Consider the following 24,323-nt stretch of genomic DNA (forward strand, 5'->3'; position numbering starts at 1 on the left):
TCACATTCTGTTCCTATCATATCTCCACCGTGAAGACGCACACATTCATATGTACATCACATGTCTGCACTGCTTGTTTGTTTCCCAACATGAACAAGACTCAGGTTTTAATATGAACACTTTTATTAAAGGGATCACAGGTAGAAAAGGTCATCAGCAGTGCCAGAGACATCGTTTCTCCTCTATGAACCAATCACAGCCTCGCTGAGACAGACGCAATATCTTTATCTGGCAAGAGATGTAAAACCAAGCACTCAAAAACCATAGTTATTTAAAACCATATGCATATTATGGGACCATGATACTTTGCACACTGCAAAAATGAAGCACACCATTGAATACCAGCGCTGCTTGGTTGTCCTGTGGCACAGAGGCACACCAAAAAACAACAACAAAAAAGCTGAATGCGTAAAGTCAAGAGGGATGCAGAGTGCCGTACAACTGCCGCACGACGATCATAAAAGAGATTGTGTTTTTTACAACAATATATTCATTCTACTGAAACAGCTGCGTGCGGTTCAGATTATTATACAGAGTGAGGGACATAAACGCAGTGGGAAGTCAGTTTGATAGTAGCTTCAGCTGATAGTGTTACGGTTAGAAAGATTTGAACTCATCCACTGAACGTCTTAATTTTGCTGTTGATACTGGTTAGGACTGAAGTGCAGCAGTGGTGTGTCAGATCACATCCTGAAAGGTGGCAAACATCATAGCCCAGTCTCGAAAGTGAGAATACTCACTGAACCGCAAACATTAGAGACACAAGAGATTTATATTTGAGTCAACTTTAAAAAAATTACCCTCTGACACTGACATGACGAGGTGCTGCCGCTTATTGTTACCAAAATCAACGGTTTTAAAATGTGAACCAACTTCTTCACACCGTTAGTGTCCACACAGAATTCCCAGATAAGTCAAATAAGAGTCAACAATACGACAGAAGCTATCTACAGGAGCCGAAATACAGTAAGGTGATCATAATACAGCATGTGGCGTAGACATACGAGTGATGCTCGAGAGAAACTCAAGCTGACACGAAGGTTTCTCCTTGACTTATTTTTTTTCATTCAGCCTAAACCCTCGCACTCGGTGTGTCTGCACAGTCGCAGGTGTGTTTGTTTTGACAGATGTGAAGAGCGGAGGCTTTGGGTTCAAACAGAAAAAAACAGTCTTTATTCATTCTGACGCATTCCATACAAAAATTAAACTTCCTGATTGGCTTGGCAAAGCGCTCTTTTGGCAATTGCTCGCAAAAATCCACCACCCGTAAAGGAGGGAAAGTGGATTTCTGGAAACTGGTAACTGTGCCCCTCTGTCAAAACCATTCATGGTTCAAACTAAAACCAATCGCAAAAATAAAGATAGTAGGACAGCTTGTCTGACATTGTCTGTGTAGGTCCATATCCTATATGTAACTGCTGTCGCGTATTTCAAGTTTCTTTTTTTTTGCCATTGTATGACAATTTCATTTCTGCATGACATTTACAGTGTTACTCTGACTGTACAAAATACTAAGCAGCCAGAGGATTCGGCTGGAGGTGAGGAGGGGAAACATCTGGGATGAGATACAGGAAGACAAGGGGAAGGAAGAGAGTGAGATGAGCCATGATGCCAGAGTGATAAACTGCAGCTACAACATCAGGAGGTGATGAGAACGTATGAGTGGACAGTCAGCTGGATGGACTGGGCTCCAGCTACTGGTCGGCTGGATGAAAGTGCTGATGAGTTGTGGGAAAGACAAAAGGTGGAAGGTTATCCAGATGAAGGAGCAGTACAAAGGATGGATTTGGGTAGGGGGGGTGTAGCGACGCCCCCCTGCGTGTCCTATCGGTCCATTTCATCCAGCAGGGGTGTGGCGTCTCCGGCGATGGACATGGGTGTGCTCTCGATCATGGGGCTGGGCGACGGTCGAGGCGTCATCCTCTGGGCTTTCTTCCGCCCCTCCGCTTCTTTTTCCTTCAGCCACTGCTCCGCCATCTTGCCCCAGTCAACTGCAGAGGCGTTGCTGCTGCTGGCTCTGCGAGGAGGGAGGACAGAGGGGGAGGTGTTTCAGTCAAAGACAGTGACAGATTGAATGGCGGGCTGCTGCTTAGCCTTAAAATGATGCAGATTGAGGGTTTAGCACCATCTAATGGCAGAAACAACGTATTCAACAACTGGTTGATTTGTTAATTTGAGTTGTTTAACAGCAAAATGGACACGACGCATTCTGACGTGGAGCTGAAGGGAGAATCTGAGATGACAAAGTTACTGTTAAACTTATCAAATTTCATACAGCGGGAACTTTAGAGGTTATAGCTATGATCACTGTACATGAATAATCAGTTTGACTATTAAAGAAAAAGCTACACAGGAGCTGAACACACACCAGGCTTCTTTTTCAGGAAACACACGATGTTAGAGTACACCAGATCACTCACACATATTCTGCCTGTACTTACTTTGGTGGCGCCTGCTGCTGCTGCTGTGGAGTCCGTCCTCTCGATGAGGTTGAGGATGACGGCGTGCTGGATGCGTGGCCATGGTGACTGCTGTGATGGCCATGATGGTTGTGGTGTGACACGTGGCTTCCATGTGGGTGGGCGTGGGCGTGAGAGTGGGAGGACTGCGGGGTGGAGCCGGTGTACTGTGGCGTACCCAAGGCCTGCTGGCTCGGCGTGGTGTAGGAGTAGCTGGGCGTCATCATGGGCGTCGCCATAGGTTGCTGAGGTGTGGCAAATACCTGCAGAGGAGCAAGTAATGCTTATCAATGTGGCTCAACTAGACTTGAGAAAAGTTAAAATATAATAGTATAAAGCCTGTTGCACACCAAGTCCATATTTTACTGTGTGTTAGATCATTCTATCAGAATCTCAAAAACAACCTCCTTCCTTCCACAGTAGCTGTCACCATTAAAAGCTGCACTCACATGATAAGCAGAGGAGCTCCCTCCACCTCCTCCTGTGCTACCACCATAGCCGTATTGGCTGGATCCCCACTGTGCGGGGGTGGTGTTGGGGTTCTGGCCCTGGCCTGTGACTGCAGCGATGGCACTGAACATCTGAGAGGTCATGTTGCGTGGGAGGGCGTTGACAGCTCGCGTCAAGTCTAGGAATGAAGGAATAAATTAGAAAATAGTAAAATGTACTACAACTCCACTCATGCTGAATATGTGTGTGTGTGTGTGTGTGTGTGTGTGTGTGTGTGTGGGTGGGTGGAAGAGAGCGGGACTCACCTGCGATGTTGATATTGGCTGGGGTGGCATTCAGGGACGCAGGTGTCCTTGTTCGGCTGCTATTGCTGGGAGTGATGCCTTTGACAGAGGATAAAATGTTAGATAATATGCACAATATCCTTCACCTGCTGTAATGCACACAACAAACATTCCTTATAGTGTTTCCATACCTGGCACCGGCTCTTGGTAATGGTCCTTAAACCAACGGAACAGTCCATTCACTGTGGGAAATATCTGTGAGCGGTAACGGAAGCCATCCGGGGTGATGGTCACATACTCAACCCTAGACAAAAACAAAAAGCAGATGGCACGTTGACATTCAGCTCTACTGCTGTTACCTTGTTATCAATCAAAGAAGTAAAGATCTAATAAAAAATGTTTTGGGTGTGGAGCAGCTGTGTGGGAGAGTTGATAAGAATTGTGAGGTGTTGAGTCATTGGGCATGATGAGTATGACATGACTCACAAAGACTGAAAATCTGAGCCTGTGTAGTAGTTATGGGCCTTTGCATGCACCATATGTCACAGTGATTCATGATATTCAGAGCACTGAATGGCATCTACTGATGTTTTTGTGGATCTAATGTGAGCTTGAGCTGATTTAGGAAAAAGCAACATTAAAAGTACAATATGCATAACTTTCCTAAAAAAACAACGTATAGACTTATCAAGCGCATTCTCGGAACCCATCGGCTGTAATCGGTGTCTGACTTCTGGCAGATGGCGATACAGCCTCTGGGGGCAGATCCCCGATTTTCTGGCATTCTGGTTTGATTTGGGCGAATTTCCGTTTCCGACTTCCGTTCATATGCTGAACCACTGAGATGGATTCAGAGTTTGCAGTGACGCCAATTATGTTCCGCCACGGACCGTTTAACCTGGCAACAACTGCAGCCGGCTCAAACTTAATTGGTCAATATCCTTAGTCCTTATCCGCTGAGGGTCCAAAGGACACTGGGATGTTGTATGCTGTATAGCCCTGTGAGGCAAATTGTGATTTGTGATATTGGGCTTTATAAATAAAATTTATTTTATTCTTCCGCTCTTCTTCCAGAGGCAAGATCTCCAGGGTTTGCCTACAGACTCTACATTCACTGAATGTAGAGTCTGTATATAGAGACTATATCAAACGTAACTCCTCTCAATCATAACTTAGACAAGACATGTAGTGATGTATCTTCTGCAGACTCTGCCCTCTGCCTGTATTTTCCTATTTTGCTGAGGTTGGGAGGTCTCTGGTTGCGCAGCCACCCCAGCCAACAAAAGCGCACAGCTGAGGTCAGGACTTTACTAAAAGGCAGCGACCAGACAGTAGCAACACACATCCAAATTATTGAAATCATGGACACAGCACAGAACCAAATGAAAATATAGTAAAGCCAAATGCCAAGCAGACAAAGCTGCTTCAAAATGAGAGTGGATCTGGGGTTGGCTTTCACTTTCCCTGACCAGCACTGAAGGAGAGGATGGGAATTAAGAGCGATGCAGAGTTGGACTGTTTCCTGCTGGACAGGTAGGTGGCAGCAGTGAGCTTAGTAAACTTGCTCAAGTATCATCTTTCCTGTTACAACAAATCTAACATTCATACAGTAGCATGCAGTGTACCCAGTACAGGGAGGAGGGGCCAAGTTTGATTGTTGTCCTTACCAGCAGTAAATGACAATTCCTGCACAGTATACCTTTAACAACTGTGTTTTAAATCAGCTTCCTCCATCCTTTTCAGTCACCATGGCATCATTACAGCAAATAATCAGAAAACAGGAGAGAGAGAAACAGTTCTGCTCACCGTGGTTTTCCACGAGGCTGGTAACCCAGGATGAATTTTCCTGGCAGATCTTTACATGCCGAAATAAAGTAAGGAATAAAAGTAGGCTTCTCCTTCTTTGTCCTCATCAGTAAGTCCTCCATTTTCTGTTAGAGAAAGAACATGACCAAAGGAGATATGAGACGTCTTACTCTGTGCAATGATTAAGTTATGTTTCCCACAGGAACAATATATTAGAGTAGATCAGTATATACCTCCTTGCTTCCCTGGTTGCAGTCCTGGAAGTACTTATGTCCCAGCAAATCCCGGGCAAATGACGCCATTGGCTGAATGTACCGAGCAGTGATTTCATCCAGATCTTCAAACTCCTGCAGAGAACATGAGAGACTCTTTAAAAACATGCAGCCGCCACAACTATGCTGATGTTTCATTATATACTTGCAGGTTTGGATCATGATGAACAATACAAAACACCTCAACAGCTTACCTCATTATTGATCCAGAGAGTGTGCCCTAAGCTAAATGCATTCTCTTTGCCTTCCTCTCTCACATCCACATGCTGGTAGATACCGTCAGCCACCTGCAAAACATCACACAGTGTCACAGTGGAATATGGTGTGTCAAAGCCTTAGCATTAAAGTACTGGCAACATTGTCTACATGCAAGTGTGTGCTTTTAATATTTACTCATTGTATTTTTATTTGATATCATGTCTTATTTTGGCCAAGTTTCTTACTTTCCAGGTGACTGTGAGGTGGTTTTCTCCCTTGCTGCTGGGTCTGATGATCAAGTCTCCCTGGTCCAACGTCTCCATCATTTTCTCTGCCTGGTTGAAACTGATATTGTGGAAGTTGGGGTGGGCGATCACACGCTTTATATATGCTGGTGAGACAGAGGGAATGTAAAGAACAGACAGAAATTAGCACAGTGATGTGGAAGTAGATGCTAGGCACAATGAGGGGAAAAAATAATCACCCAAAGGTAGCACACTGTACCGTTTAATTAGCTGTATTGATTCAAACAACTTTTATTAATCTTGTAATTACGTGTTCGCTGTTGTTTCTTTTTGAGCTCCTCTTCCTGTTTTTGGTCTTCAGACTCTGTGTCAAAGTCATAGTAGCTGTCCTTGGGGAGCTTCCACTCATTGGCCTTGTCCATCAAATCTGAGGTGCGGCACGTGAGGTCGACGCTGAATTTCTCAATGTCGATTTTCATGATGCGGCAGTGGACTGTCATGCCCACCTGGAGGAGGAGGAGGAGGAGGAGGAGGAGGAGGAACCATGAAACAGGAAGACAGGAAGAACAGAAGTCAACAAAAACTAATAATAGATCTGTCTGAATTGGAAAGTTCAACTATCAACAACTGGAAATGTTGAGAAATATTTCATATTATGGTGACATTCCCAAAAGAAAAAGAAAAAACAATCGAAAAAAATCCACAAAGCACAACAAGTGATGACAGCACCAAACAACACCTCACCTTGACCCTCTCCTCAGGGTGTTTGACCACTTTGTCACTGAGGAACTTGGTGGGAATGAATCCCTGGACGCCGTTATCTAACCTGGATCGCACCCCAATGGCCTGACCTGGACACGATCCGCTGTCAAAGTGATTCCACACCTAAAGCAGGGACACAAAACAAAAAAGATGATATTTAGATGTCTCTCAGCTGTTTTTGACGATTAAATTGATAAAAAGAGAAAACTGAGGTGTTTGGTACCTCACTGAGCTCAGGGAAGTTGTCCTGCTGGCAGAAGGGACACTGCCACAGCCCTGTGGAATCGTTACGGATGGCCTGGTCGTAGCTCTCGCCCTGAGGCCGCCGGTGAGCGATACCAGTTACTACACTGGTGATCAGCTTACCTGGAAGAAAAGGAGGACAAAAATCAACCACAGGCAAAAATATCAACCACATCAGCTGTCAGAGCTGCAGTTCTTTATGTCTGTGTGTGTGTGTGTGTGTGTGTGTATTACCAATATAAAACGTTTCTGGAGTCTCTTTGGTGAGCAGGTTGAAGACCTCCTCAGTGTTGGGGACTCTGTAGGGCACTCTCAGGTCTTTGTATCTGCAGCTCAGCTCGGCACGAATATCATACAGAGTAATCCCCTTGTTGCCGTAACCCTACACCGACAAAACAAAGAATAAAAAACAAGACTGATGATAAAACTTTGTGAAAATTGAGTGAATGCGAAAAATGGTGAATGCGTCTTTTGGCTATACAGGTTCCTGAACCATACAGTGGAGTCTGCTATGCCTCTTTGTCTGGACTGCAAGTAAATAGTATTCTGCGCTGTAGTATTTTTCAGGCTGCTTGTAACTCTGGCAGCAGAATGGTGAGACATTGCCACGGTCAAAGCCACAACACCCACACTGACCTGTCTCTCAAGCTCTTCAGCAAAGGCATCCAGGTCCAGATCTTTGAGGCGTTCTGGATTTTCCAAGATCTCCTCCAGTGCTCCGGCTGGGTTGGCATCTTCTGCCGACTCGTCGTACTCGAGGGCATCCACAGCCATTTTGCGAGCCCACTCATATGTCTCAGGGTGAACACGAGATCCATCCAGAACCTCGATGTAGGAGTCCGTACTGTGTGGAGGATTTGAGAGAAAAAAAAGCCAAAACTGAATTGAAATAACCTCACAGCAGGCTGAATGGTAGATCACAGCCTTGTCTGACAATGGTAGATGTAATCCATGTCATCAATAATGGAAATATGCTGATGTTGCAAAGCAATAAGCATTTATAAGTTAATGAGGCAGATTTCTGATATTTATTTTTAGACAAGGTAATTGTTATATTAATAGAGTGATAAAAAATCTTTAGAATAAAATTAATTAGTCAGTAGATGAATTAACTCATCAAAAAAAAAAAAATCATTAGATAAATCGATAAAAAAGAATATCCCTTAGGTGCAGCCCTACATGTAACAGACCCCTACGATGTACCAACCTGTCCCCGAGAGATGCCGTGTCGATCTTGATGAAACCGGCACAGTTGATGAAAACCTTGGGTCCCATGTGACACATTGTGACCAGCTGGGTTCTGTTCTCCAGACGAGTGTTGTTCTGCTTCAGAATCTAGACAAATACAAGAACCATAACGATTATCAGGTCAGCTGATGAAGCGCTACACTTTCATAAATGACACAAGACAATCATGATAGCATAACGCATACCTTGAGCAGGTGGGAGCCCTTCCTTGGTCCAAGACCACAGACATACTGGACCAGGCTCTGAGTGTGAGGATGGGCGATGGCCCTGTTCACATCCACTCCAACCTCATTGACACGGTTGATGAATTCACAGTACAGAGCAGAGAGCAAATCTTCCTTCACCACATGTTCCTGAGAAAGGGGGTGAGGGAAAATGACGAGTTTGGAGAAGTGGAATGTCACATTATCATCTCACTATTCACTGACTGGTTGATACATAATGATTCTCCACTAAAATAATTCAAGTAGTCTTTCAGTGATGTCACAGGATTTATTTATTTTTTTAAAGAAAGCATGTTTAAACAACACATAGCAATAAATATATAGATGGAGATAAACCACAAAAATCCACCATTCTTTAATGCCTCACCTGTAGCGGGTGTAGCTTGAGGCAGAGAATATCATCATCGGAGCTGCAAACCTGAGCATACTCTATTAGGGGATCCTGGATCTTCCTGGCTATCGACACAGCCTGTCGCAGCAGGGGAGGGTAATCCCTAAAATCATTCTGCACAGATAAAAACGTAAGAAAAGGTTACTTTGTTTGTATCCATAGATAAATGTGGTTTACTGTAGAAGATGAGGTGTCCTTCTTAACAAACATTTTAAAAACAACACAGATAACAGACACACATCATAAAAGCCAGGCTCCAGTAATGACTAATAAATAAATACATATTTAAAAGTTGTTTCTACAGCATCCGTGCAAATAAAGAGCAGAGGGTCAGGGGGAAATAAGCAGCAAAGGGAGCATTGGGCCAAATTTTGGATCCACCAATTAGTGAACTTGCTGTTGTTAGCTGCCATACTGGGTAAAAACCACTGATGTGTTTGTGCCCACGTATGGTATAGTGACGTGTTAGATATTTACCTCAGACTTCTTGCTGTTCATGTACAGTGTGGCCAGCTCATTGTCGACAAGTTCCACTCCCACAGCGGGCAGAGAGGACTCTTGCTCAAGCTCGCTGATAGTCCTCTTGATGTCCTCCATGATCATTTGAGCATCTCTGCACACAAAGCATGTTTTTAACTTCTCAACCTCGACTCCATTACAACTTGTAAATGCTGTTCAAAATATCTACACGTAGCTTTTCGGCACGTACAGAAAGAAATGAATTATTTACCGGTTTTCCCCAGCAACAGCTACCACATGAGGTTTCTTGCTAGACAGAAATCTCTTGAGATTTTCAATGTCGTGGGCCTGAAGATAACATAAACAAACCAGTGATCATCTCAGTAACAAAAAGCATCTGTTGACTGCACAGAGGAACACTCGTGTTCTCTGCTTGTACCTTCTTCTCTCTCTCGTCCTCCCTAAAGGCATTCCTCCTCTTCATAAAGTAGGGCAGACGCAAGAAGTCGACCACCTCCCCTTCCCCGTTGATCAGAGCGCAGAAAACTGGAGTGTCTCTGTTGGAGCAAAGTTTTTTAAGTCATAAACTATACTGTCACGTTTTTTTTTTTTTTTTTTTTTGCTAACACTGGTGTTATACGGTTGCAATTCAGATGTGCAGTAAAGTGGCCACATTTAAAAATGAGCACTCTGTTATCAGTACCAAAAATTGTCGCTACTGATACATCTGAGGTAAAAAATAAAAAATACAGTGGGTCACATACCTGCTGGGTGCATAGGCAACACCCAGCACCCGAATGCCCTTGCCCTGACTCTCGTCCATCAGATCATCATCTTCCTCAACTTGCTGATCTGGTCGGTAAGGAGCCACTTTGAGCCAGTTATACAACCGACGACAGCAGGACTACAAGAAGAAATGGAGAACACAGGGTTCATAAAGACGTCTAAACAAACAGAGTGTTTAATGATTTTGTAAATATTTTGCTCTATAATTTAATTTTACAGACATGATGCATTGATTTCATCATGCGTAACACAATATAATGATGTACATTAAATGCAGACAGATATCATGGCAAATTACCCTGACGATGCTCTCTTTGGCCTCAATGATCAGTTTGCTCTTGAGTTCCTTGGCCATCTGAGGATACAGGAACTGAGTGAGAGCTCTCTCTATGGCTAAAGTTCGCTGCCTGTTCCACTCCTGCACCTGGTGGCTGAACTCGTCTCTGTAGTAGAACTGCTTGATCTCATCAAAGTACGTCTGGTCCCCAGCATACCTGAGGACAAGCAGAGGGAAGACATGGAGAGAAGCGGAGACAGAGAGGAGCACCTCAGTATTACCACAGCCATAATTCAAAAGCCCCATACTCTACTGACAAGAATGTGTATAAAAACACAAGCTGCGTCTTAAAAAGAAATTAAACTCAGGGGATCTATCCTACTTATCAACCCTTCTTTCTCTCCACCATTCAAGATAGGTTTCTATACAGACTCTAAAAATGGCACAACAGTTAGTCACATCAGATCCTGTGCTTGGTAAATGTCCTGTGGCCAAGGAAATGCCTCCATCTGGTTGATTAAAACTGACTTAATGCAAGTGCCCAGCCTCCTTAAAGAAGTTTTTCACTGCTGGATAGATGGACTTTTCATAAAACTAGACTGTCTATGCAGTAAAAGACGCAAATACTTTTGAAACTGGTGCTATATGACCAGGGCAAACAGAGGAACGGGCCTGTGGCAAACACGTTTGCTCAAGAGGTTAAAAACCTACACAGGGTTCCCATACATTTAATGGACATATTTTTAAATCTTACATGACATTTCAAGGACCCATAACAAAATTTAAAGACCATTCACCATGTATAACATGAACGGAACGGGATGGTATAGTTTACTAGATAACTTTTTTAACTGTATGAAAACTTAACACTAACCGTTTCCAATCTCTAATAGTTGGTTATGTTTGTTACATTACGTGAAAGGTTATCCATGGAGGAGTACTGTAACAACTAATTTCATTACACGCAACAAAATTTCATGACTTTTCCAGACCTGAAAAATGAGATTAATTTCTGTGATCACTTGAACCCTACCTACAAATACCAGAATGCAATGCAACACACTGGACCAATAAATGCTCTTGCTGTTCTGTGATGCAATGCAAGCTCGGTACATGGTACAGTAAGCTACAATATGCTTCTGAAAACATTTGAGGCGAAAAAAAGGCAACGCAAAAACAGAATCTTGGTTTCGATTTGATCAGCGTTGCTTAGTATTAAAGTTTAATCTCAGTTTTTAAGTTTTTGTTTTTACAATACAGGAAACAGTATTGGCCCCACTTCCTGTTCGCAAACTCTCATACTACAGCCAAACAGAGCATTAAAATATGTTTCTGAAGAAATTTTAGGTGAGAAATAGGCAACACAGTAATGAAAACTTGGCTCATATATAATCAGCAGGCTTATCACAATTCATTTACACATACTACCCACACTTTTACGATACAAAACTAGTTGAAAATCGGTAAAATACATATATACATATCTCTGCATTGAGGAAGTTCATCCTATGCAGATCTGGCTGACCAATGTCACTGGAAAAAAAGATCTTTGCTCATTTTAGTTTTTGTACTTACCCTTTGACCCCTATAAGGTCGATACAGATGTCGATGGAAAGCAGCCCCTCCTCCTCGGCCAGGCACATCTTCAAGAACTGATCCCCATTCAGCTCTTTTACAGGCTTGTTCTTAAGATACTTGAAGGAGTAGGCAAAATGAGCCTCATCCACCTCCTACAGGAAGTAAGCAAATTGCAACGCGGGTTTAGAGTGGTGCTCAGAATACACTCTGCAAGCTCAGCTCTGTTTAGGATTCGACGTCTGCGATTTCTCCCTTGTTTTCTCAAACTTGCGTGAATAAATGTGCCCGTACCTTTTTGCCTTTCTTTGTTGGCTTGATGTTGATCTTGGCCCTCTCCTGAAAGGTCTGTCGGAGAACATGTCTGACTAGAGGTTCACGAGCGATCTGCATGGCCACCATGTACCTGGTTCCTTCCAGCACTGCCTCGGGAGTGCTGAACTGACTGCAGACATAATCTTTGGCCAGCTCCACAGGCTCAGCCGGGAACTGCTCTGTTTCGTGACGCTGGTAACTGTCTCTCAGATTCTCTCCAAACTGCTCTGGAGTTAACCCAAACTTTTTAGCCAAGCCATCTGCAGTACAGAACAAACAGAAAAGGAAGTTGAAGTGCTACCAAGCTAGGAAACAAACAAACAATATACAGTGAGACTGTGGTGTGCTAGGTAAAACAGGGAGACTAACCAAGTCCTACGCTCTGACAGATGCTGTACATATCTCTGCGAGACGCCAGCTTGAGGTCTGGTCCTTTCTGTTCTTCCTCTTCTTCGACTTCCAATTCCTCTTCTTCACCTAAAGAGGCAGACCATGAAAAATTAGGCAAACATTCCTGAATAAAAACTTATTTCACTTAGAAATAAACAATTCTGCAGTACCGTCCAGCACTATCTAATGAAATGGTTAATTCAGACGCATCTATCTTACCATCCTCTGACACTTCTTTGATCTTCTTGAGCCTCTTCTTGCTGGTCTTTGCAGCATTCTGCATCTTGGGGATGTCTCGACCATAGTAGAGCAGAAAATGGTTGTACACATCACCCAGCTCTTCAAGAGTCTGCACATCTTTCAGCCTACAGAAAACAATCATAGGTTTGAATGAAGCACAAAAAGAGCAGTGAGGATAGATGACCAGCATTGTCTGTCATCAGTCACCATGTGGACTTTATCACTTAAATTTCCTACAATTATTCCTCGCATAATGCAGTCACAACCAAATGCAGCACATAAGAGATTATCTTTTTTTTTAGCTTCAGCCTTCAAGACGTACCTTTCCATGTCAGCTGTGTCAAGAGGACGGATGCCGTCAGCCAAGGGTTTGTCAGGGTCAGCTGAGATCTGCTCAAACTGGAAGGACTGCATCTTCTGAAACAGACGAGTCAGGTTCTGCTTCCGGGTCTTCAGTTGAGTCCACTGGTGGATGAAAATGTATAAGTCAAGAAACCAGAAGTGGCATAAATAATCAGCTGACGAAAGCAAATGATTTAAAATCAAATTGTTAATTTAATCTTAGATTATTAAAGAATCGACTTTGCCCCCAGAGGACCCACCCTTTCATGATGACCCCTAACAATGGCTTTCCCTTAGTCTGTAATCAGTTCCTCTTGCAAAAAAAATGCAATACAAATGATACCTTTTCATCCCACTGCCACACTTTCCACAGGTCATTGATGTTAAGCTCTGGCTCCACATATTCCTTCCTGTAAAAAGCTATGAATGGGACCTGGAATAGAGAACATGATAAAATTGGTACTTTACTACGGTGTCATATTTCGCATCCCTTCTTTAAAGACAACATGTGTTAACAGAACAAAAAGGAAACAGGTGAAGGAAGTCATAGGGTAAGGTGAGCTCACTGTACCTCAAACTGCTGGTTCCTCATGAAGTTGAGTGCCTCTTTGATCTTGGCGATTGTACTAGGGCCTTTCCTGCTGAAGTTTGTGGTTGTCCCCCTGTCTAGATAGTCTGTGCTCTCCTGTTTAGTGCATGGAGAAAAAACAGAAAGGAGAACAATGATAAACAATGGAAAATCAAGTGATCTGATTTCAGTGCATTAGCCTCTCACCAGGTATGATGGCTGAAAATTAAATAAAGTTCTTTGCCTTGTTTGTGTATGTATTTTTCCTGAGTGTTTGTGGTAATGGTCGCACCTGCATGGAGATCGTTAAAGTGGAGAAGCCATGTCTGAAGATCCACTCTGCTTCCTCTTCCAGCTCATCATCCTCGGCAGGTTTAACAGGGATGGATCGTAACTATAAGATGGAGAACAGAATCAGGACGACTGAAACACACAAACAGGCTTTCAAGGCTGAGCTGACTAGTCAAAAACCTGCCCCCTCCCTCCTGATCAGCATTCATTGAACATGGACAAAGAGAAAGCAGTCATTACAATATGGAGCTACGTGGTCAATATATGAATTTAACAACAGTGAATCAGCACTGTTAGCATCAGAAACACACTCACTCACTCACTCACTCACCTGGAATCTCTCAGGCATATCTGTAGAACGGATCTCATTGTCTTGGTCAGTCATGTGACTGCTTTCCAGCTCACTGGGCTCATAGATCTCAAAGATGCTCTTCCTCCCTTGCCTCCTCTTAGTCTGCTTCTTGGGTCTGTCCCAACTCTCATCATCCTGGTCTTCTTCCTCCTCCTCACCCTGGTCATATGCGTCCGCGTCGAAGTCAGCAAAGTCAAAGTCACCGCCAAAAATTTCTTGGGCCTCCTGGAGGGCTCTGTGGGACGATGAATAGCGAAGAGGGGAAGAAGCAGTGATCGTGAGTTTTACCTGGAACATCTTAAAGCACCTCGCCTTTTTGTTTATCGTCTCGTTGTTTCAAAACATTTATCAGTATTTTTAATTTGATGAATGAGGATGCTATTTGAGGCCTGGTAGATCATTTAATGTGGCAAGGAAACTAGAGGCTAAAACAAGCTTCTTTTTCGACAAATGACACATCTTTTAAAAGGAAAGATTTCCTGTATAAACTACGGTACTCACGCATCTGTGTATCCTGAGAACTTCTTGCCCCTCTTTTTGGTGATGGGTTGGCCGTCATCATCCACAATAAAATCATCTATATCTGTGGGACAAAAGTAGAAATTTAAAAACTGATTCATTCTATACCACATCTTTGAGAAATCAAGTTGGCACTGAGTTTACATTACTGTTTATCTCCATTTTTTTAGATACTCCAATACAGATCTAAAACTCCTTATTCCTGGCCTACCTGACTCCTCATCCTCTCCTTCTTCATCGTCCTCTGCGTGGTGGAGAGGCTCATCGACAGCCTCGCCTTCTTCCAGCTCACCCTCTGCATCACCATGAAAGATCTCATCTGCGATCAAGTCCTTCTCGTCGTCATCTTCTTCATCATCATCAAGTGTTTTTACACGTTCGTATTTCTTCTTCTGTGACACGAGACAGGTACAGCATCAGCACTGCTGTCTTAAACTTTTTAAAGTGTACAAAAATTGTGCCATGCTGAAAGTTAAATTGTACACACTTACTACAGAGGGAGTAGTAGTAAGAGGAAGCTGTTCTTACCCTCCTTTTCACTTTAACACCCAAATTTTCCTCAATGAGGTCCAGATCATCGTCATCCAGGTAGTCGTCATAATCTGCAAAGAGGAAAAGCAAACAACTTCAATACAAGCTGCATTTCTACAACTGTAAAAACAGTGCTTTTATTCTCATGTGTGATGCACATAATTATTTGATGAGCAAATTGAATGTTGATGTAAAGGGATGTTGGAAAAAAATTAATTTGATGTTTTTAATTGGTATCTTTATATCACAGCTAATCCATATTTTTTAGTCTGCATAGCTGCTGCAGGCAATTATCTATTACGGGGTTTTACTGCAGGTAAATGCAGCTGACACAACACATTTGCTTTTTTTGATAATGAGAAAACAAAAATATGACGTAAGATTATACACCACACCAGCAGAGATCGAACATCCAGTACCACCTGCCGGGGTTAATGCTACCAATATGGGGGTGCATCTGGTTCCACAACATATGGAACTGAAAGCACAAGGTAAAAGGGAGGGAACCTGTTGTTTTACCAGCTCAAGAAACAGATGCCAAAAATAGGTCTACACTGATCATTCAGAAATGTATTTTATCTCACTTTAAAATGAACCATTCAACACAGCACAGCACAGTACAAAATAAGATCCAGGACACTCATTTTAAAAAAGCTATAAAATGGATTGTAGTATTGTGTAATGGCAATACATCTCTAATTGGCACCTTCATAATCAGTTCTGTGTTAAACTGGGAAATCACTGCTGACTAAGATACCTGGAAAAATGCCAATGTGAAGTCAACTGTACTGCATATCATTTGTATAATAAGTACACAATCAGGACCTGATCCAAAATCAGTGAGATTGGTTTGGGTGTTAAAAAAGATTTGTATCTTACAACACTATGAAACAACCATCGTATTTAGGAGTTTAAAGAAATCCAATAAATATATTTTGGCTGATTATAACAAAACAAACACACACATAAAATAAACAAACAATCTTGATCTCTCAGATTTGTTTTGTTTTTTAATTGTGACAGATACATAATAAGCAAGTATTTTATAGTTTAAAAAAGCAACTTCTTAGTGCTTTCCAGTAAGCAAACTTTGTAACAGTGACACCTTAACAAAATAACCTCATAGCTAGGGGTGTAACTATCGAACATCGATCTACATCATCATCTGTCTCGGCAGTCCCGAGAGAAAGGCGATGAGGATGACGTTAACACATCATCATCTTATTATTCATGTGTTGTTTTTATCTTTTATGGCCAAATGTAAAAAAGAAAGGGGTGGCATCTTCTTCTGGAACAGAATGTGATGAATGGGCATAATATCATCTCATATCGATCGCAGGCCCCCAGACTTTGTAATATCGGCAAATATCATATCGCTGTTCAAAGAATCTATATGATATCATACCGTGATGAAACTGGTGATTTACACCCATACTCATAGTTTGACCCATCTGCACTGTAGTTTCTTTAGCCATTACATACACATATTTTTCAATTCTGATGGCCATTTAAGTTTTCCATGTTCAAAGATCAGTTTCACATCCTTTGCCACTCAGTGGTGAGAGGAGTGGTATCAAATGAAAATGTTGCATCAGGGCTTCCCCTCTGTTGACTCACCAGATAACAAACGTGAACATGTAATTTGCTGAGGTGATCAAGTAATACAGCACTGACATGTCACGTATATAATCCGGAAAACATTCGTCAATTTGCAGAGTATGGAGACTTCAACGACAGCAAATGTAATGTTTTTGACCATTTCACCACCTGCCTATTGTAAGTAAACATAGTGTCATATATTAATAAAATAATGCATAAATAAAATAATAATATATACACAAAACATATAATCATATACAACTGTTATTATTATTCATATTTAAATTATTACTGTTATAGTTGATCTTCATGTTGTTGCCATGCATCTCTCTCAGTATCATTTTGTCATATAGATTAATTTTATTGTGTTGATCTCTTCTGTACACACATCTGCTGCACATCTGTCCATCCTAGGAGAAGGATCCCCCCAGTTGCTCTTCCTGAGGTTTCTACCATTTTTCCCTGTTAAAGAGTATTTTTTGGGAGAGTTTTTCCTTATTCTTTGTGAGGGTCAAAAGACAGAATGCCGAGTGTTGTAAAGCCCTCTGAGGCAAACTGTGACTGGTGATATTGGGCTTTACAAATAAAACTGAATTGAATACAACTGAGAAGCCATTTTAAGAAAACACCGATATTACAATCATTACCAATTACTGGAGTGGTGGAACATTTGTACGGACAATGAGCAATTCATATGATTTTTGCTACTGTTATTTTGAGCTATGTAGGGGAGTTTATGAGAATGGGGAGGATGTGAATCTGCATGGAAACAGGTTAAAACAGCACAACGTGTAGAAGAGCTCCAGTACCTTCTTTACATAGGACACTTTTTCAAAACTCACAACCTGCAACAACAACCCGCTGCACGAAGGCGGCAACCCTTTAAAAACATCCGATGCACTTACTGCGCTTTTTACGTCGATGCCTAACTTCCTCCTCTGAGTCACTCCCCCCTCCACTTGCACTTCTTGCACGCTCTTCATCCTCCTCCTCCTCCTCCCCCTCCTCGTCTCCATCATCAATGAGTCCGCGTAAATTTCCTCGCTCATCCTGGTCCTCTGTGTTCTCTTCTTCTTCTTCCTCATCTGTTGAGAAACGAGAGATAAGTGGTCCACGTGTCATGCATCCCTGCCTCTGAAGCACATACCCACAACTGAACAATGCCAATCTTACCATCCTCCTCCATAAACCTCTGGGTCTTTTTGGGCTTTAGGTCTTTCTCTTCGAACTCCTCCTCTGACTCCTCAGCCTCGCTCTCAATAAAGTCAGACATGACTGTGGTTCCTGAGAAGTGCAAGAGGCTGTAAGTAAACTTTCTCAGCATCATCTGAGTATTATAAATACAAAAGCTACACAATAACTATGCTACGCTCTATAACACATGCTGAAATTGCAATTTAACCCCATAACATCAACTTTCCTCTAATTTAAGGTCGGAAAAATCATCCTTTTTCAAACTGTCTGGCAGCATCACAAACATTCTTCATTGGCTTGGTCCAGCTTCTCATTAAGATTAAATTATTAGACAGGATGAAATGTTCAAACAGGACTCATTTTTTACAGCTGCACCCTTCCACCAAATGCAAATATTATAAATGTCATAATCTGAATAATCCATGTTTATCATAAACACAATCGTACACAGTGAAATTCCTTTGTGCCTCGCTCCAAGAAAAGCAACTAACAAATAAGTCTCCTTATGTTTGCTCGAAATCCAGTCTAACACATTTGGCGGATTTGTAAACTTCAGGATCTTCGGTAGAATTTAAAATAAAGCGCTGAGGGTTTGAACAACATGTTACTGCAAAGCAGTTTTAAACGGACTGAGGTCATCCATACACTTCTGTTGTATGTTCACTCTTGGTCATCCACACACACAAGCTGTGCAATATTAAATGAATACGTGATTATTTTTTAAACAACGTGATAATAATATCTTAGAAGTGAACATGAAAAAGCCCGAATTACACAACATGGCCAATGTTTGATGCGTGTTAATGACAATCAACGTAATTAAATAATACATAACAATGTTGCATGTTCATATTTAGCTTTGACATTATGAGTTTTTATTTACCTTTGGGCTGTAACGTCAGATAGTTAAAACAAACCAAGATTTAGCTGGCAAGTTTAAAAACAACACCTAACGATGTCGCATTGCGCACAGAGAGCACCGAGGGAGATGACCAACCAAACACACGACTTGCTTTCAATCTAACTGCAGCTGACGTTATCTCGATTATTTGTTAAAGTCCTCTAATGAGCAATCATCCGACAAACATTAATGCTATATCGTAAATTCTGGCCAATAAAATCAGTTAATGTTACAATCCCTATATGCTAGCAACCACCAACTAGGCTATTATCTATGCTAACGATGCAAGCTAGCTAGCTACCTTTTGCCAAGAAGCTGGCATTTAATCTTCACATTGTTTATTTGAGCTATATGATTCCTAACAATACAAGAACTAACAATAAAAGACAAAACGAACCCCTTTCACTGTTGTAAAAAAATACACCAAGGCCTCCGAGCCAACTTCGGAGTCTTACGTTGGTTAATACTTGAGCATTTTAGTAACGTTACGTTAGCCTAGCATTAGCTTGGACGACAACAACAGACGACTGCATTAGCGTTCGCTAGTTAACGGCCGTTAGCCGAGCAGCACAGTGTAAAGATCGCAAATGACCGCGGTGAAATTTGACTTACACGTCTGACTGCGGTGGTATACTCCGTAAATATGCACAGTAATAGCGGGATTGTGGTGTGTTATGTGTTTCGGGGAGCTTGTACTTGTAAAAATGGCCGATAACGAGCAGCGTGATGGCAATTCCGGGATGCAGTGAGGGAACTTCCATCCTTTTCATTACCGAGGTGACGCCCCCTGCTGGTGTGCCTCGATGCTACACAAAATGAAACTACTAAACCCGATTGTACAATAAAATTACAGTTAACATTTAGTGGGGGTATTGTTATATAACAATAAACATCAAAATATCTCACAGTGACGCAAAATAAACACAAAACAAACAAACAACCTTGTACGGTCTGTACAGTGACCACTCCGAGTCGCTGGGGGCGCTGTTCCCTGACCTTTAGCTTAGCATACAGTACCTCTTTAATGACGTAGCGAAAAATGATACAAATCTCAGAGAGGTATCGGCGACTGCTCGGGTTCAGTAGGAATGGGTAACTCAGACTGTGCTATTCATCCAAACTCTCTACCAACGTTTTTATTATTGATATCTTGTATATTAGGTCTGTCACTCGGCTCGGAGCTGAATTTTGTGACATGCGGGTCTGTCCTTAAACTGTTGAATATAAAGCACAATGTGAGACTACACTCGCACGACGTACGCTACGGGTCCGGTGAGTTGCCTTTCATTAAACGATTGTTAAGCATTAATAACAGTGTTTTTCATCAACGTGAACTTATTTTACCACCACTTACCGCTGTAATTAATATCATATTGTTGACAGCAAATTGGAAATGATTGGAATCTATGTGCAAAGGTTGACAGTGTCAGTTTGACATGTAATTCACGTTGACTCCATTATGTGTACACTCACAGTGCCACATAACAAAGATTGGTGACATAAAACCTCTTTTAGGTGATATTTACAAAGCACATATTTACTCAAGTGATAAGAAATTGAGACGGTGGCTTTATATGGTGAAAACATGAATGTTTGAATTTTCCTTAGTAAAGCATACTAGTTGTTTTACCTTAAACTAGCCCTTAAGTCAAACAAATTACTTAACCTCCTCATATTCACAAAATCTAAAGAGGACCAAGGCAGAGTAATAGTTTTGTATTTATCTTTAGATTTTATTAATTTTTTTTATTTTTCATCTTTGTTGTCAAATTCAGTTTAGTTTTTGTTAGTTTCCAGTGTGGGTTTGATAGTTTCAGTTAAATTTGTATTAAAAATATTAAGTTTTAGTGTGAGCAATTGACTCACAGTCATGTAGACATCACAGTCTCATTAAACATATACACCCAGGCCTCCTCATGCTTGTTGTGCCAACAAATTTGATCAAATTGTCCGAGTAAAACTTAAGATATTTCCTGTGTTTTGTGTCATTTGTTAGTTGTTGTTTTTTTTAACACACAGCATTGTTTCAGTTAGTTGTTGTCTTTTTTCTAAATTCTAGTTTTTATATTTGTTTTGGTGAGGTGAAATGTGTTTTTCCCACACCTAGTTAAGTTTTAGATAACTATAATAACCTTAGTTCAAGGCAAATATGCAGTTGCAGTTGTTGTTGTTGTTGTTGCATGGCTCTGGCCCCCAAAGTTGAGCTGTTGCCAACATGAGTCCTTGGGTTCAAAGTCAAACCCAATTCAACAACCACCACTTCAACTATGTTACTACTACATGTTTTTAACAGACCTTCATAAAATAAACAAATTTAGTTGTTTTTGCTGACAGCCTTAAACTTCCTTGATTAAATTTAGCCAAAATCCTAGTTTGATTGCTCACTGTCCCCAGGTTTGTTTACTTAGCGTATCTCTGGTAACAGTCTTCTGCTCACGGTGTGTGCTCATGTCTGTGTGTGTGTGACAGGTAGCGGGCAGCAGTCTGTAACAGGTGTGACTGCAGTAGAGGACAGTAACAGCTACTGGAGTGTCCGTGGGACAGGTGACGCAGTGTGCCATCGGGGAACCCCGGTCAAGTGTGGGCAGACGATCCGCCTCACTCATGTCAACACAGGCCGTAACCTGCACAGCCACTACTTCGCCTCCCCACTGTCCTCTAACCAGGTGGGTGGTGTGAGAAGAACATGGGGAAAGAGGAGAGATTTGGTGATATATTAAGAACAATCTCATGGGCTCCCTGTATTGGGAAAGGATATTAACGCCGAAAAAAGATGGAATTGATATTTCCAGCCTAATTCAAAAAAGCTGATGATGAAAATTTTGTGAAATGTCTGATAATTCACTTCTATCCTGCCAAGTTAGAGCCACTGAGAGATTAATTGCAGTAACATTACTAAACGTTGATGTAAAATACCAAGAGACTGATGCTCACATTTACTGAAACCTAGACCAACATTTTGAGATGGATCTCAGTTGACAGCAGCTTTTGCACTTTAGGAAACGCACGGAGCTCTCCGGGAAAACAGCCTCGGGTCAGCTAAAACCTCTCCAGTACTGAAGAAGTGTGAAAACAATGTCTAGCCAATGTGTAATAGGGTTGGAAGATGTGTACCGTGTGATTACAGAAATTTGTTAACTGTCAGACATTTTGATAGTGTTTATGCCAAGGTAGTTATTCCTTTAAGGTGCCTGGGTGTATTGGATGATTGTGGAAAACGCTGTAAATCAGTAAACAGGTCTGCTTTGTGGCATGTTTTGATTTACAGGATTGTTGCATCAATGTGATGAAGTTCCTTAACAGATAGGTTTGGGCAGAACATAGACATGCCTGCCTGTTTTTCTATAAAGATGTTTATGCGCATAACCCATAATAACTGTGCTATATGCACTGAAGCCTGTCTGGCCACCCTTGTTCACTCACAAAGTCTGATACATTAGTGTCAGTGGTATCAGTACAACCTTCACTGGAGACTAAAGGGTGTACAAGAGCCAGTGAAAAGCCAGACTGTGTTTGACAAAACCAAACATGTCTTAATGTTTACTGTGTTGGAATATCTAGCTCGGTAAATAATTGGGTCTGTAAAAGTTATTTTACAAATGACTGTTGTATAAAAATGAAAGTCAGCTGGAGGTTCCAGTTCAGCAGCAGAAAAAATGTAAAGGACAGAAGCAAGGTAAAATATTAAAAATCAAACATATGGATAGATTTATGTTTGGAAAGTAAAAGGATTGTAAAATGGATCCAAAAGACTCTTGCAAAAGCAAGATAGCTCATCCTCTCCTCTTTTCTTTGTCTTCTGATCTCTTTCTCACTTGTCCATAGGAGGTGAGTGCATTTGGCGATGAAGGGGAAGGAGACCACCTGGACGAGTGGACAGTTCAATGTGGGGGCTCTGTTTGGAAGCGCGAGGAGGCCGTCCGCTTCCGTCACAAGGCCACTGATGCACTGCTGTCAGTGACAGGGGAGCAGTACGGACGGCCGATCCACGGTCAGAGTGAAGTTCATGCCATGTCGAGCCCCAGCCAGCACAGCCTGTGGAAAGCCATGGAGGGCATCTTTATGAAACCCAGTGAGAACCCAGCGGGTAGCCGAGACTACAGTCACATACACACAGAGTTCTGAACTTTTCCTCTCTGCTTCTGTCACCTCCCATTGTCCTCTCTGTCCACCTCTGTATTCCTACCTCTGTCCCCAATTACGCCTGTACCAGCAACCCTCTGTCTCATTTTTCTCTCTCATCATCTTTTAACTGTCATCTTTTGAGGAGACCGTGCCAAAGTCTGTCATGGATCAAGGTGCAATGACTTCACCTTATCAATCCAACCTCTGTCACATTTATTGTGTTTTAGGAAACACTACTTGAATCCTCAGAGACCCAGCAGCTACACTCAGAGAGCTAACAACATTTGAATAGTGTTATAGTTTGCCTTGATGGGTACAAGAAGACATAAAGGTATCAAAGATGCTCTTTTACTGTACAACGACTAATGTTTATCACAGTTTGTGATGCTTTACATCCTCTCAGCTGTTATTTATTGTTAAATAACTGACATCAGCAGTCACAACACAACACAGAAGGCAGCGCAGGTCTCGTGAGTCGCGTGTTTTATTGGACTAACAAAAAAAATATATTGTTACACTTGTGCCTTTATCCTTTTTTAAACTTAGTAGGTGTTTACATTGTGGAGCCTTTTAAACTTTTGGAAACATAAGACTTTTATTGTGTTTTTATGGTATTTGTAAGCCATATTGTACTCAATGGATAAGCAGTGTTACCAGGGTAAATTACTATTTTCTCCCTTTAAGTCAGATTCAGTGTAAATGATCCAGCACTAACTGACATAAGAGAACAAGCAGTTTTGTCTGTGGAGGTGTTTTTATTTTTATGTTCATTGTTGAGCTGGATGCTGTTTATTGTTTGATCAGTTTCCAGGTGTTTGGAGTAAGTACAGTGTTTTGTATTCATGCTGTCTGTGCATGCTTATGTGTTAGATCAACGCATTGTTTCAGAGGTTCATGTGAGCAACAGACATGCAATGGAGACCTCATATTAAAGTGATTTTTATGCATACCAGCATCAGTATGACTATTTGATTTTGTTTTTTTTACTTTTCCATCTGGTTACAATGACAGTTAAGATGATCTGGGGACTCTTCACAGGTGGTTCTTTCTGCATGATGACTTGAAATTAATTATTGATGTCACCAGTAGGGCTTGGTATCGCTGAAAAAATGACAATATCTGTACCAGTACCAGTTCCCTTAAAATGATACCAATACAATTATTTCCCAGATCTGGGTACAAAAAGAATTGAATACACCTATCATTTGACTGGAGAAGTTTCTATATTACTTGGTGCCGGGTTATTTCAGATGACACCTTAAAGGGATAGTTAAGAT

The 24,323-nt window shown here is 41.7% G+C and overlaps 2 protein-coding genes across 2 annotated transcripts; one reads left to right on the plus strand and one right to left on the minus strand.

The window, feature by feature from the left end:
* Positions 1 to 105: 105 nt before the first annotated feature.
* Positions 106 to 19,691, minus strand: supt6h (SPT6 homolog, histone chaperone and transcription elongation factor). Its single transcript, XM_049591325.1, has 37 exons — positions 19,534 to 19,691; positions 18,000 to 18,110; positions 17,732 to 17,911; positions 15,225 to 15,298; positions 14,908 to 15,088; positions 14,679 to 14,760; positions 14,157 to 14,412; positions 13,827 to 13,928; positions 13,538 to 13,651; positions 13,310 to 13,399; positions 12,947 to 13,089; positions 12,604 to 12,749; positions 12,364 to 12,471; positions 11,974 to 12,254; positions 11,680 to 11,834; positions 10,126 to 10,321; positions 9,806 to 9,945; positions 9,481 to 9,598; positions 9,313 to 9,389; positions 9,060 to 9,195; positions 8,559 to 8,696; positions 8,153 to 8,320; positions 7,927 to 8,054; positions 7,356 to 7,563; positions 6,954 to 7,101; positions 6,700 to 6,842; positions 6,459 to 6,599; positions 6,025 to 6,220; positions 5,715 to 5,860; positions 5,466 to 5,558; positions 5,233 to 5,346; positions 5,000 to 5,124; positions 3,385 to 3,497; positions 3,215 to 3,292; positions 2,909 to 3,087; positions 2,442 to 2,722; positions 106 to 2,017 (listed from the first exon to the last, which is right to left on the minus strand). The coding sequence occupies exons 2-37, from the start codon at positions 18,097 to 18,099 to the stop codon at positions 1,825 to 1,827; spliced, it is 5,271 nt and encodes a 1,756-aa protein (XP_049447282.1). The 5' UTR covers positions 18,100 to 18,110; positions 19,534 to 19,691; the 3' UTR covers positions 106 to 1,824.
* A 259-nt stretch (positions 19,692 to 19,950) lies between these two features.
* Positions 19,951 to 24,001, plus strand: sdf2 (stromal cell-derived factor 2). Its single transcript, XM_049591328.1, has 3 exons — positions 19,951 to 20,193; positions 21,391 to 21,587; positions 22,747 to 24,001. The coding sequence occupies exons 1-3, from the start codon at positions 20,010 to 20,012 to the stop codon at positions 23,044 to 23,046; spliced, it is 681 nt and encodes a 226-aa protein (XP_049447285.1). The 5' UTR covers positions 19,951 to 20,009; the 3' UTR covers positions 23,047 to 24,001.
* The last annotated feature ends 322 nt before the right edge of the window (positions 24,002 to 24,323 follow it).

Source organism: Epinephelus fuscoguttatus, linkage group LG12 (genome assembly GCF_011397635.1).
Source record: "Epinephelus fuscoguttatus linkage group LG12, E.fuscoguttatus.final_Chr_v1".
NCBI lineage: Eukaryota > Metazoa > Chordata > Actinopteri > Perciformes > Serranidae > Epinephelus > Epinephelus fuscoguttatus.

Coding starts and splice junctions, on each gene's coding strand:
- supt6h (XM_049591325.1), bottom strand. CDS start 18,099: ATGTCTGACTTTATTGAGAGCGAGGCTGAGGAGTCAGAGGAGGAGTTC. Junction 15,089..15,224: donor GTGTTAAAGTGAAAAGGAGG/GTAAGAACAGCT, acceptor CTCGTGTCACAG/AAGAAGAAATACGAACGTGT. Junction 13,652..13,826: donor CTTTAACGATCTCCATGCAG/GTGCGACCATTA, acceptor TGCACTAAACAG/GAGAGCACAGACTATCTAGA.
- sdf2 (XM_049591328.1), top strand. CDS start 20,010: ATGGGTAACTCAGACTGTGCTATTCATCCAAACTCTCTACCAACGTTT. Junction 20,194..21,390: donor CGACGTACGCTACGGGTCCG/GTGAGTTGCCTT, acceptor TGTGTGTGACAG/GTAGCGGGCAGCAGTCTGTA. Junction 21,588..22,746: donor CCCCACTGTCCTCTAACCAG/GTGGGTGGTGTG, acceptor ACTTGTCCATAG/GAGGTGAGTGCATTTGGCGA.